Source organism: Thamnophis elegans, chromosome 4, assembly GCF_009769535.1.
Source record: "Thamnophis elegans isolate rThaEle1 chromosome 4, rThaEle1.pri, whole genome shotgun sequence".
Classification (NCBI taxonomy): Eukaryota; Metazoa; Chordata; class Lepidosauria; order Squamata; family Colubridae; genus Thamnophis; species Thamnophis elegans.
The window spans coordinates 71,092,055-71,107,229 of NC_045544.1; the positions used below are offsets into that span (position 1 = coordinate 71,092,055).

The 15,175-nt window shown below is 37.1% G+C and overlaps 1 protein-coding gene across 2 annotated transcripts in view; it reads right to left on the minus strand.

Annotated features, from left to right (window-relative positions):
- AKT3 (AKT serine/threonine kinase 3) overlaps window positions 1-15,175 on the minus strand; it is a 169,983-nt gene that overhangs the window by 56,997 nt on the left and 97,811 nt on the right. Inside the window, exons 1-4 of one of the 2 annotated variants that reach the window (XM_032215222.1) lie at window positions 9,053-9,143; window positions 7,226-7,370; window positions 4,169-4,300; window positions 2,686-2,751 (exon numbers count right to left, since the gene is read on the minus strand). In XM_032215222.1, the coding sequence (XP_032071113.1) occupies window positions 2,686-2,751; window positions 4,169-4,300; window positions 7,226-7,370; window positions 9,053-9,096 (387 nt within the window). In that variant the 5' untranslated portion in view covers window positions 9,097-9,143. Of the gene's footprint in view, window positions 1-2,685; window positions 2,752-4,168; window positions 4,301-7,225; window positions 7,371-9,052; window positions 9,144-15,175 lie in introns of those variants that run through there. The other variant, XM_032215221.1, reaches the window with a different exon arrangement.

Here is a 15,175-nt window from a genome sequence, read left to right on the forward strand (position 1 = left end):
AAAACCCGAACAACTAGAGACCTACATACTAACACCCGCGAAGAACCTCAGAAAACATATATATATATATATATAGATATATATATATATATATATATATATATATAATATTATATATATATATATATATTATATATATATATATCTTGTCTATTAGATAGCAATAATAAGTATTGGTCTTGTCCCATCCTATATATTATAGAAGAAAAATAAATTAATGCTAGAACATCTGATCTAGCTCTTGAATATGCATAATATTTTTCCCAGCAAAGTTTTATCCTGGGTTGCCAATAATATGTCATTTGGACTGGATCTGAAATAGGTTTTTGAATTTTGATACTGTTGGTTGCCCCATTTATCACCTCAACAATACTAGCTAGTTGTAAAACCTATTTTTATATGTATGAATCAATTCCATCCAATCTTCTCAACAAATTCACTTAGCATCTTATAAGTTGGGATTTTTAAAGTGTTTTTTTTGTGTTCTGGTGTTTTAGACCCGTGATGGCGAACATATGGCACTTTTTGCTGGCACACAAACAGTCGCCCAGCTCAGATCCATTGCAAATGCCAGCGTGCTTCCCGCCAGCCAGCTGATTTTTGGATCTCTGGTGCCAGAAGGAGACGCACGTGAATGCATGGAGAGTAGGGGAAGGTCGCAGGTGCATGCATGGGGGAAGGGGGGATAGCATGCATTCATGAGGGGGACACAGTATGACTTCCCCATGTCCCATTTTTGGTGCTTCCCCACCTCAACCTACCCCTGTGCATGCGCACGCGACCCTTGTTTTAGTGCTATCAGGCCTCCCTGAGAAACCTCCTGGCACCAAAGACAGGGATGGCTTTGGCTCTCTCCTAACGGGAGAAGATCAGACCTCAACCTTGACTTGAAGTGGGGAGCCGCTCCGGATCTTCATTCCCCAAACAAGTTTGCCCCACTCAAAGGGGGGAGGGGCAAAAAGAGAGCACCAAAGCTACTCCCAAGCTGAAATATTCCAAGCACCATGAATCACACGCTCCCTTCGGCTACTTGGGAAAGAGATTGGGAGTTCTCCCTCCCATTCCATTGCAGGAGAGGTGACCAGACGGTGGGCTCTCTCAGCCACTGCCGGGTGAGGAAAACTCTCGAATGGGGAATCGCCGAGAAAGGAGCCAGGAAGGTGGAGGCACTTGGTTGCGGCAAGCTGCCTGAAGTTGAGCCAGCTGTCTGGCAATGAAGGTCCAGAGAAGAGCAAGGAGGGGGGGCTGTTTTCTGGAAAGGGAAGGGGGGACAATGGCCATCGCTCTTTCACACCTTCTCCATCTGACCTTTCCCTTCCTGGGTGTGCATATTGCTTCCTAAGTGCCTTTGGCTTGAAAAATGAAAGCAGGTGAGATCTCCACCAGTTTTCTTTCAAGTGATTTGGCCATTAAGATGGGCCCTATCAGCTTTTCTTGCCCATTTCCTCTGCCTTAAGGGCAATGTGGATGTGTACGCATGTGTGGGCTCACACATGGATGCAGTTATTTGAGCTCGGCAGTAATAGCACAAGAAGCACCCCCCCCCTTGCTCTTCTCTGGACCTGCATCGCCAGATGACCGGCTCAACTTCAGACAGCTTGCAAACGTGCCACAACCAAGCGCCACCACCTTCCTGGCCCCTTTTTTCGGCGATTTCCACTCAGAGGTGGGAAGAAGAGGCAAGCAGGCTTTTTAGAGAGTTATCCTCACCCGGCAGCAGCTGAGAGAGCCCTCCCGTCTGGCCACTTCTCCTGCAATGGAATGAGAAACTGTCTGATTTTGAGCCAGCCATCTGGTGGGCTGTTTTCTGGAAAGAGGGGAGGAGGGACAACAGACATCACTCCGGCACTATTCCTTCACGCTTCCCTACCGCTGCTCCGTCCTCTAGCCATGTTTGTACTTGTCCCAACCAACTTCGTTACAACTGTTGTTTTCATTTAGCTGGCCACTCGAACTCTTCAAGTCCAACATGTCTGTGCTGAAGGTCCTATCCTGAAGGAATTCCACCTGCAGGATCCCCAAAGTCTCTCTCAGTGTAAGCCTTTCTTCTATAGATAGCTTGACCTTACACGTTCTTACTGCTGGAGTGCTTTGCAGGATTGATGAAACTGAGCTCTTTGATACTATAGAACATTATGAAGTCATTAAGATCGACTCTCCCCTAACAGATGGTTACCATTATTGTCTTTTTCTTCTCAGTTTCTTATGATAGTATATCTATTTAAATTTCTTCTATATGCCATTAAAACACAAGAACCCTCCATCTTTTGCATCTGGTGACAAGGTTTTGAGTATATATTGCAACTATTATACACTTGAAATCAGCCTAAAATATTTTAATTAAGACCTGGACTGAACCAAACTAAGCTAAATAATGGCACTGATACTAAATGTATTGAAAGTATGCTACGATTTATTTAAAATATTTCTATATCAATTTTTAATTAAAATCATCAAGGAGGTTTTTAATACAATTAATAATCCCCAAATCATTTCCTGAATCCATTTCTCTTTTCTTTCCACTTATAGTATAATGCCTAACCATATTGTTTTAATATCTTCATACTTAAAAGTCACTACATTGCAGTATAGTTTAGGCATAATCGATCCACTGAACATTCTAGAAATTAGAAAAATTTCCAAGTAATTTTACAAAACACTATAAATTTAATTATCTATACTCACTGTTAGAAAAGGATGCCTAGTGTTTTTCAATACTCTACTTTCTGTAAGTGTGTGAGCCACTTCATCCTAAAAAATAAAAAATACAATATTAAAATTAGTAATTTTAGAAGAAAAAAACTATTCAAAATATTATTGAAAAAATGCAAGAAGTTTCTGAAATATCATACACTAACCATTTTTTAAAAGGGAGAGGAAACACGGTGTTCAAAAGCTTCAAAAGGATACATCATACATGATATTTCATTCACATCAAACCTATAACAAGCACTACTGCTACAACACTATGGTAAAATAATTTTAGTCTCCTGTACTATTGAATTATAGAATCCAGTATTTATTGTTGAGAAAATTATGGGTATTTCCTTGAATACTCACTTTTTAAAATATAAAAGTATACAAAGAGATGCAAAATCGTTTGTCAGTTGTCTGATCTGCGGTGGGCCATTAAGACTTATAGACTAAAGTTAGAATAGTGTATCAAGGGTTGGCCTCTTTTGGTATGTTCAGAATTGCCTCTTTTGCTATGTTCTGTGAGCAGAACATTTTCATATTGTAATATTTGATGTATCTATAAAATGTGCCACATGGAAATATATAATTAAGATCTGGAGCACGAATGCTGTAGACTGCTACGACATATAAACAGTATGGTATTCATCAAGAATGACATGTCGTACAACATCTACTGAATCTGTATGGATGGGCCAAAATTAATCAGCAAAAAGTATCTTTGGATTTCATTTGATACAGTTCAGTCCCAATATCTGATCTTTAAAAAATCCGACAGCAAGTAAAGTGAAAAAGCTCTGCCTGAAATCCTGGTGAGCTGCTAGCAAGAGGCTACTATTCTGCAACACATAGTCACAGACTGATTTGGTATGGGCAGTTGCTGTCACTTATATACTAGCCTGTGCGTTCCTTGCTTTGTTCTGAACTTGGCTATTTTCTTGCAGACATTTCATTACTCAAACTAGGTAACATCATCAATGTTAGTAAGAAGTGGGATTTGCTCTTAGTTTATATTTTAGTGGCTTGTCCGGTCACTGTTCCTGGGGGTGGTCTTAGAGGTTTTTGCTTGGGCTCGTTACTGTTGGCTGTTTATTATTATACTAAACGTATACTCAGATGCAATACTGAGGTTTATATAATTACTTTATAGAATTATATGATGGGACTGTAGGACGGGGAAAAATCTGAATTTCTGGGAAAGAACGGTTCTTACATTGCAATGAATCCCATTTCAGCCTCCATTCAATATAAAGAGACTTATATTTAAGAGAAAAGTTAAGAAAGTATAAATATTCTTGTGAACTTTAAAATTTGGGTGTGTGTGATTAAAGCCTTTATATCACAATATAAAGAAGTTTAAGAAGAAGACTAATTTAACCCATTGCTTGGACTTTCCAAGCAGTGCACAGGAAAATAAGCTATTTTCACAAATATCTATATTTACAACAAAATTATATTAAACACATAAACATACCTTTGCAATAATAACTTCCTTTTTTAAAATTTTCATAGCATAATATTTCCCACTTGCCTTCTCCCGGACCAGAATAACTTTGCCAAAAGTGCCTTTGCCAAGTAGTTTTAAGTAATCAAAATCATTCATTGTCTGTATGAAGTATAAGATAAAAAATTGATGGAATTTACAGCTTGCAGATATTGTATTCATTAAAATATTGTTGTCCATTAATAAAGTCAATGGTTATTAAGAAACGAGCTATTCTTTACAAATCAGTGTGGTATTATTCCAAATGCTGATCTCACTTTAGTATTACTATTTACAGTATAAGAAAACACATTTGAAAATGAAGTACACCAGCAGGTCAATTATCCTACGTAGTATAGACAATTATATAGCTATACAACATAGAGAAGAATAATTATTAGATTTATCAAAACTCTCACCTTTAGAAAGATCATCAACTACAGAGAAATATGAGAATTCAAAAACCTTTAATGGGCATACTGTTGGCTCTGAAGCTTCAGGTGAAAATTTCCTACACCAAAAAATGACTTCAAAGTACTGTAACATTAACAATCAACCTGTTTGTTTTCTTTGTAGAGTTTGCAGATTGTTTGTGTTCAACCTAGCTTGTAAAAATCTTTTAAGTGGACTAAAATGATTTTTTTGTTCTGTCAACAAGTCACAATTATCTCTAGAAGGTCAAAATCTAGTAGCATTTCTTGTTTAAAAATATACTTCAGAAATGAAAAGGTAATTTTTTTATGTAATGATCCCTAGAAAGAGCACATGTTTATAAAGGAAAAACACTGCTTAATAAATAGAATCATTTCAAAGTCTAAACTTTATTTATAAGCTCCTGAAAGCAATCTCATGCGATAGTCTATCATTTCTTATGGTGGATATTTTACTTATAGATGAAGAATGATCATTTCCCAGAGATAGGAAAATAATCCTTTGTCTCAAATACTCAATAACTGATATTCCTGTATTGTAATTAGCATCCACACTTTTAAGCAAGCTAGGTCTAAAAATCTATCTTTTATTAATGCATTCTTATGAGTCACATTAACCAAATGAGATTTGGTCACCTAATAAGACACACTTAATCCTCCAGTTGCACCCTCCTAAAGACAAATATGCACAATGATAATGTTCTTAGTCCTTCTAATAATCTCACCTAATAACTATAATTAACTTGTCACATCTGGTTTCTAGGAAACATAATGCGTTATTTTTCTTACCAGATTGCAGGAACTTTTTATGCTCATTTTTTAGGATATATTAAAACAGTAAGCCAACAAATACTCAATATTCTACTGCTGATATAATAATTAGAATAATATTAGTAATGATATTTATCTGATCACCATTAAAGCTGCCACACATAAATCAATATATTGAATATGTCTATTTGAGCATCCACCAGTATCTCTGTATTAATAAACTGCATTATTTTAACACTTATTTTACTTAATATATAACATGAGCTTTGCTAGAAAACAAAATAGATTTATTTCAAAATGGGCTACATAGAAGAAAAAAATTGAGAAAAAAAAAGGGGAGAGAGAGGAGGTTGCATATTTGCATTCTAGTAAATTAGTAATTCTCTCTCTCTCTCTCTCTCTCTCTCTCTCTTTCTGTGTGTGTGTTTGTGTGTGTGTGTTAGGTTTGTTCTTGGTTTATCACTAATTTGAGATGGCTGGCTATAAAGAATGAATGAATGCAAAATCAAAGCAAATCTCTACTAGAGCTGCTCTCAAACTGATCAGATTTATAAAAGGATATATAATATCCTGAAAACAGCCAGTTGAAAAGTTTTAATTGGAATAGAGTAGCTGTTTGCGGCTACAGTGATGTCTATAGAACAATAATCTGTGCAGAGGAGTTGTCAGAAGTTTTTCTCTGATTTATCTCAAATGTCATTGTCTAACATATACAAAATAATATCCTATAATATCCTATAGCCCTTAAATGTTTTGAAATTAAATTGAAACAACATTTGAACTGTTTGGCCACAACTACAAAAGGCATATTTGAAGAAAAAAAGGTGAAGCATTAGAAAAATGAGTGTGTTCAGTTTGCCAACTGATGAGCATTAAAAAGGCAGTATTAATTGCTCTCAAAAGCTAATTAGTATTCAGCCCTGGTTAATATTTGCATTAGCGGCTACCTAAAAATTCAAGTGCTACTAGTTTGAGTAGGAAGTTTTTAAAAAATCCAGAAGAGGACAGTGATAAACCAGTTCCATAATAGTGCCTCAAGAGCCAAGTGGACCTGGCTAGCAGTTTTATTCCTAATGAACTTAAAATAATGGCATTCTACAAAATAACATTTTCTTCCAAGAAACTTTTTAATATGCAATTTATATTCTCTGACAAACTTTCAGCTAGCTTCCACTTTTTACTCTCATTCTTGTATCATCACATAAAAGAATAATTATTTCACTAACTGATACAAAATATAAACGATATTTGGGACAGAGAAGGAGCCACTCAGCATTACTAAACTACAGTGCTGCTCAGAATTAACCCACTATTTTTCACTATTATTCTAATTAAAGAAGAAATAACTAGTGAACAAATAATACACATTGATGGTAATAAGTATATGGAATATTTGTACTCTGCCTATCCACAAAATGTTTTCTAAATGTTTTGACATATCAAAACCATTGATATGTCAAAGGACAACAAAACCAATGAAATTCAAGTAAAAGGTAGATTAAAGATTTATCTTTAATAAATCGATAAAGATAAAAAAATAAAAAAATATCATAAGCAAACAGTCAATAAACACAACCCACAGAACTACAATTAATTTGATAAACATCTTGGGTATGCAGCAAACTTACTACTCCAAACTAATCCCTTTGAACTTTAGAATGTCAGCTAATAAAACTTTGACACAATTTTAATGTAGCAACTAATATGGTTTATTATTATATACTGCATATGAACCTTAGTTTCGCATAGTTTCATCTACTTTTCCTCTTTCCAGAATATCAGAAGAATGTTTGTAACTAAGGACACTAAAAACTTTTTTAAATGTGTTAACCAATGTTCTAAATACCTTTCTTTTATGGTGGGTCGTCGAGGCATCCATCTCTTCCTCTCCAATATTATCAATCTGGGATGTTGGGCTGCAATTCATTCTTTCCTCTTCTTGCCTCTGAAGTCTGTCTGCTACTCCTTGGATGGCTTCTGTCCATTCTTCCCTGTTGATGTATATAATTAGATAAATTCCTATAATGGTGCAAAACATGTTCTGACTGATACATAAATTAAAAATACACAACAATGGGAGCCAACCAGGTCACTACTGCATTCCTACTTAGCTGTGCTACACTTTGGACAGAAATTTCCTATTGCTTTTAACCCACAAATCATGGTTGTATGTATATGGATGTATTTGTAACAGTACATAAGTGGATCAAACCAAGTGGGCAGAGATTTTAAAGAACAATGAAGCTCAACTTCCAAGTATAAATATATGATGCAATCATTTTTAAAGGCATACACTCTTCCAAGAAACTAAATTCTTGTTTAATTATTCTCTCAGTTTTCTGAAATAAACCATCACTAAAAAGTTTCTAAGCTAGGTTTGTATACGAAATGTTATATGAAAGTAAATCTAAATTATGGTAAAAATGTATATATAATAAATCTTTGTAACAGAATAAAATGTAAAAGTAATTAAAATTCAACATATTTATGATATAAATGGACAACATGAAAGTGTAAATCATAGTTTCAGAAGTATAGAGCTAGCAAAACTCAAATAACAATGTAGGACTGGCAAACCTCATTCCATAGAGAGGTTTTAACGAAAAAATTACAGTACATCTTGATATTGCATTGAAAATCCACTCTCTATCCAATATGTCCTTTTGTATAATGAAAAGTCTACAATTAAAATCACTTTTTAAAAAAAAAAGTAAAGCATATGTATGCTGCCTGAAAGAATGTAAATCTGGCCAACATAAGGGAGAAGACAGCAATAAACTTTTAATGGAGGACAAACAGAATTCAATCTTGGGAAAGCAGGGACCATGAAAAAGAAACCTAAAATAATCCCAGGTGAATTTTTTTGCTATAAAATGGGCAGGAAAAAACCCTGAAATGATCTCAGGATTTTGTCATTTTACCCTACAATAACAAAGACCACTCCTGAAACCTTTACCACTTCTGTTTCTTCACCATACTAACACAAAGGGCTAACATCTATCTTGAAAGCCTCAATATTTTGTGTCAGAGAGTCATGAGATCTTGCCTTCTAGATCTAGAATATGGCAGATTCTTAAGGTTTTCCTGAGAACAAAACTAGCCAAAGTCTTATTGCTGTATGAACAGGAAATAAATTCAAAATTACAAACCTATAAAGTGCCACAATACAGCAAGCACATGTTGTGGGACAAGGCTTATCTCAGCCAGGAATGGCCCCAAAACTACCATACAGTGTTACCCCAGTCCCTCGCAAGTTGACTTGAGAAGTCTGATGGAACTCTCAATTGATTCCTGACATTTACCATATTTTTCGGTGTATAAGACACACTCCCCCCCCCAAAAAAAAAGTGACTGGAAATGTCTCTGCATCTTATAGTGCGAATGTTGCCAAAGCCCCGCCCACCCACCAGCCCCCACCCTTCAGCTTCTGCCTTCCAGCAATTTGCTTCCTTGCAGCAAACAGCCTGGTCAGCTTCAGCATAGTCTGATTTAGCACGAGCAGCTGATTGGCAGTTGGATCTGCCTCCCGGAATACCACCTATCAGCTGTTCCAGGTGCAGGGATCAGCACCGCCCATCACCACTGTCACCGCCCATCGCCGCCTCCATGTGCCCCATTTTTGGCCTCAGCACGTCCCATTTTCGGCCCGTTCCAGGCAGCATGGATCACCTACCAATCAGCTGATTGTGCTAAATCGGGCTGTGATGAAGCTGACATGCTGTTTGCTTTTTGCTGCAAGGAGGCAAATTGCTGGGAGGCAGAGGCAAAGGCAGATTTTTTTCTTTTCTTTTTTCCTCCCCAAAAGTTAGGTGCATCTTATAGTCCGGAGCATCTTATAGTCTGAAAGATACAGTATATATCAGAAATTTTGCAAATTTTTAATGAAAGGGTATGATATCTTTTCTAAATCTCCCACATCTGCACCATTCTTTTTTACAAAAATTAAAGACAGTTCTTCTTTGTGACTTGTTCATGCTTATTGACTTAAATTATACAAAGATAGTCCTTGACTTATGAATGGTCATTTAACAATTGTTCAAAGTTACATGAACTTTAAGAAAGCTACATATGATTTGTCCTCCAAGTTTCAACTACCACTCCTCCAGCAAAGTGATGGGTGCTTGCGTTTACTACTGTTTGTAGTGTTCCATGATAACATGACTGATATTTTCTACTTTTTGCCGATAACACCCATTCAGAAGAATCAATCTGCTTAATGATCATGTCATTTGCTTTATGACTACAGTGACTCACTTTACAACTGGCATAAAAATGATCATAAAGTCACGTCAAATCATGTGGTGCCTTACAACATCAACAACATATGACCAAAACTCTAGGTTCCATTGTGGTCATAAGTCAGGGACTATCTATAACCATTAGAAATAATTACTATCTCTTCTTTTAGAACTGCTGGATCGCCTTCCGAAGGCACACACATCTTCAGTACACCAGGCTTGAGCAACAGTCATGATCTGATCCAAATCCCATGATTATTTAACAGCTTTTGACACACAGAATGGCAAATTTAAAACAGAAAAATCCTTATAATTCAATTAATTGCTCTGTAGTTTTCGCAAGATTCAGATGTGATGCAACCTAGCCTCCTGTGAGCAAGCCACAGCACCTGATTATAAGTGCCTGCAGACTCAGTGCTTGCTAAGCATAAAGTTAATTCTGAAGAAAGAGCAGTAGCAGGGATTGGGAAAACAGAAGTGGAGGGAGATGGCAGATACCAGAGGATAACAAAGAGAAGCTGAGGAAGTGCCTGGTGGAATTTTGTACCCTTATCAGGCCTGTATAAATAAACTTCCTCATCTTTCTACAATGCCTAGCCAGGACTCAGTTTAATGCCTGGGCAGAGAAGATAGCTGGTTCCTCATATTGTAAAACCTTAAATCTGGAAAAAGCATACAAATATGAATGGTCTACTCAAAAATAAGTCCTTTCAGAGTCTGAGAATTTTTTCTTCCCAGCTGCCACTCATACATTCAGCTCCCAGTTACCCCTTTGGTGTGTTTTATTCCAGTTTTCTTTTCCTGGCTGAAAAAAACCTATGATATTTTCAATAAAAAATGTATAGCCTTAAAAGCAGTGTTTCAACAATAAGGCATTCTTGGAAGAAGCTATCCATCTCATAAAGGTACACATAAAATACAAGTATTTGGAACATTGACAAAAGGTACAAATACTGAGTCAATGTCAAATCAAGTGTGCAAACTTTTTCTCCCATTTTAATTCCTATATCATCTATGTTCCTGTTTCAAAGAACAAGCTGCCAGATATACTTTCATGCAATCCTGAGTACAATGTTTCCTGGCTATTTCCCATATTATTGAAATCAATTGCACAATGTAGTGCCAAAGGATTACTGAGAAAGGCTAGGGGTAGAGAAGCAGAGGGTAGGCTAGAATAGGATTCGCTTTTAACAATACATTCTGTATCTCAGTGCTCAAATGAATGGCCTCCATATGTTTTTCTAAAGTCATTTATCTGTCCCCTTTCTCTTCAATTATACAATAAGAATAACACTTCTGGATGTGTCTGACTATGCATCTCATAGTCAGAGTTCTAATGCCAAGAAAGAGAGTGAATGTTGAAGACAATGTATTATCATGTCATGTTAGTCTACAGCTGAAGTTGTCATCATTAAAATAGCTGGTTTGCTTCAGCTGCTCCCATCTCTTCCTAGATGATAGCAATAGCACTTATATACCACTTCACACTGCTTTACAGCCCACTATAAGTGGTTTACAGAGCCAGCATATTACCCCCAACAATTTGGGTCCTCATTTTACCCACCTCAGAAGAATGGAAGGCTGAGTCAACCTTGAGCCTGGTGAGATTTGAACTGCCAAATTGCAGGCAGCCAAGAGAAGTAGCCTGCAGTACTGCACTCTAACCACTGCGCCACCATGGCTCATGATGGTGGTGGCCATCTTGCTGTGGCGAACCAAGCATGGCCATCCTGCTGCAGTCAACTCATCATGGGACAACTCTTCACAGGACAATCCACATGGGATAACTCAACATGATAAATGTTATCAGGCACTATTTCTTCAACATTACTTCCATTTTTGTCAATGGAAATAATGTTGAAGAAGTAATAGTGGATAATATTTATCACATTGACTTATCCGCATACAATTATTCTGCAGCAAGTTGTCCTGCAGCAAATTGGCTGCAAAAAGTTGAACCATGGCAAGATGGTCACAGCAAGTTGGCAGTGGCAAGTTGTCTCATTCTATCTGGAGATTGGAAAAGAACTGATGGTTCCAATCTTCAAAAAGAGAAAAATTGATCCAGGAAACTACAGACCAATCAAACTGACATCATACCTGAGAAGATCATGGAAAAAATAATCAACCAATGCATTTGTGAAACAAATAAGAGAATTACTAAAAGCCAGCCTGTGTTTGTGAAATATAGATCATCCCAGACAAAACTTACTGGCTTTTTGACAAAGTGACTAAATTAGTGGATCAGAAAAATATTGTGTATAAATATAAAAATATTTATACAAATAAGATGCTGGCAGGGAAAAGCATTACCTGGTCAATTTCTCAAAAAGATTTAGGAGAAACTGGATAAAGATAAAGTCTGGCAATAGTTTACAACTGAAGATTTTATTTTGGCTGCACAAGAGCAAGCTGTTTGAACTAATGTAATCATGACCAGAACTGAAAAAATTATCAAATGATTCAAAGTACATATTGTGCAGAGAAACAGAAGAAACAGATCATATACTTAAGTCATGCAGGAAGCTCCACAAACTGAATATAAACAATGACTTAATACAGTCATCAAAATGATTCACCAGAACATCTGTAACATTACCATCTGTCAGTAATAAAAGTTGGTGGGAGAATATAATTGAAAAAGTAAAAAAATGAGCTGGTTAAAATATTATTAATTTCCAAATACAGACTGATAGATTATTGGGTCATGATCCACCAGTCATAACTATTGTTGTGTCTTTATATACTGTTTCCCCAAAAATAAGACCTCCCCAAACAATAAGCCCAATCGAGCTTTTGAGTGCATGTGCTAAAATAAGCCCTCCCCCCAAAATAAGCCCTCCAAAAATATTGCAACACAGCAGCAGCCATGATGTGACTATGCTCACCACTTCCTGCACCTCAAAAATAATAAAACCTCCCCAAAAATAAGGCCAAGTGCTTATTTCGGGGGTCAAAAGGAAATAAGGCCCTATCTTATTTTCGGGGAAACACAGTAGTTGTGAGCCAATAATAATAGTACTTTAGAATTCAAAGAAACCACAGATTTTAATCATTGTCAATAAGAAAGAAAGAAAAATCTAGTCAGTGGACTTTGCAGTACAGAAGATAGCAAAATAGACGAGAGAGACCTGCAAATACAAATAGAATAACTGGCAAAAAGAAAGCAAACATAGCACCAATAGGTGCCTTGCATGTAATCCTAAAACATCTGGAGCACCATTGGAACACCACTGGCATTGATAAAATCATTGCTAAAAGCAGCTTTACTTGGAATAACTTACCTTATGTGATGATACATTTAACACCATCAAACAACACCTGCTTATCACGGAGCCTTGGGAAGGGTTTAGTACGTGGATAAAAAATACCAAGCCTAGTCTTAACATATACAATAATACAATAGCAGAGTTGGAAGGGACCTTGGAGGTCTTCTAGTGCAACCCCCTGCCTAGGCAGGAAACCCTATACTGTTTCAGACAGATGGCTATCGAACATCTTCTTAAAGACTTCCAGTGTTGGGGCATTCACAACTTCTGGAGGAAAGCTGTTCCACTGATTAATTGTTTTAACTGGCAGGAAATTTCTCCTCAGTTCTAAGTTGCTTCTCTCCTTGATTAATTTCCACCCATTGCTTCTTGTTCTACACTCAGGTGCCTTGGAAAATAGTTTGACTCCCTCTTCTTTGTGGCAACCCCTGAGATATTGGAACACTATCATGTCTCCCCTAGTCCTTCTTTCTATTAAACTAGACATACCCAGTTCCTGCAACCATTCTTCATGTTTTAGTCTCCAGCTCCCTAATCATCTTTGTTGCTCTTCTCTGCACGCTTTCTAGAGTCTCCACATCTTTTCTACAACGTAGTGACCAAAACTGAATGCAGTATTCCAAGTGTGGCCTTACCAAGGCATTATAAAGTGGTATTAACACTTCAAGTGATTTTGATTCTATCGATGTTTATGCAGCCTAGAACTGTTGGCTTTTTTGGCAGCTGCTGCACACTGCTGGCTCATATTTAAATGGTTGTCCACTAGGACTCCAAGATCCCTCTCACAGTTACTACTATTGAGCAAGGCACCACCTATACTGTACCTGTGCATTTCATTTTTCTTGCCTAAATGTAGAACCTTACTCTTTTCATCATTGAATTTCATTTTATTAGATAATGCCCAATGTTCAAGTTTGTCAAGATCCTTCTGTATCTTTAGCCTATCTTCTGGAGTGTTGGCTATTCCTGCCAGCTTGGTGTCATCTGCAAATTTGATGAGTTTCCCATTTATTCCCTCATCCAAATCATTGATGAAGATGTTGAAGAGTACTGGGCCCAAAACAAAGCCTTGGAGTACTCCACTGCATACTTCCCTCCATGTAGATGCAGTTCCATTGAGGACTAAACATTGAGTGCGGTTGGTCAGCCAGTTACGAATCCATCTGGTGGTGATGCTGTCTAACCCACATTCTTCTACTTTATCTAGTAGTAGGTTATGGTCTACCTTATCAAATGCCTTACTAAAGTCCAAGTAAACTATATCAACGGCATTCCTCTGGTCCACTAATTTTGTCACATTATCAAAGAATGCAATAAGATTAGTCAGGCATGATCTGTTTTTGACAAACCCATGTTGGCTTTTGGCTAATACTTTGTTTGCTTCTAGGTGTTCGCTAATTCATTGCTTGATTATCTTTTCCAGAATCTTTCCTGGTATTGTGGTCAGGCTGATAGGTCTGTAGTTTCCTGGATCTGTTTTTTCCCCTTTTTTGAAGATGGGAACCACACCAGCTCTTTTCCAGTCCTCTGGTAGTTCTGGATGTTCTTTCCTCTGACTGTGCAACCAACCATAATAGTAATAATTTAAATATAACATCTCACTACATTCCTCCAGTTGTGTGTTGATCTTTCAAGCACTCTACAGCTATCATATATAGTTCTTGCCCTCCATTCCTCCTGCCTCCATTGTTCTTTGAGCCTCTGATTTTCACCAGGAAACATAAATCACCCAACTTTCATTAAATAAGTAGTTAGCTTTAGTTATGAGCAGCAGATGCTCATAGGCAAGAGGACACCACGATTCTAAAGGAATGTTTGGTGTTGTTTTCCACTGCATTCCTCACTTCCTTTCACCTATCCAAAGAGCTAGAGTCAAAGCCTTGTCAGCCCTGCAGACCAAGAAACAGATGACAGTGTGCCGAAAACTACTTTTAAGTGCCTATAACAGAAGTTTGTAAATCTGAATGTTTCTCCTCTCTTTTTTATTTTCATGTGAATTTGGAGGTGTATTTCTGAGACAATTTCATACCAATCTGCATTGTTTGTGTTTATGCAATGTTTATGTTTGTTGTCTTGGTAACAGATCCTCCCTTTCTCTTTCAAGGTCATCCCTTTTGCTTTCTATACCTCTTCCCTGTTACACATCAGATAATCCCAGTGAATTTCTTTCTGCAGTTGCCTGCTTTAGCAGATTCATCTGGTATTTCACTGGTCCAAGAGGACCTGCCTTCTGCCTTGTGTCCTGGTAAATAAAGAAAGGAATATAAAGCAGAACATACCGTGGACTCG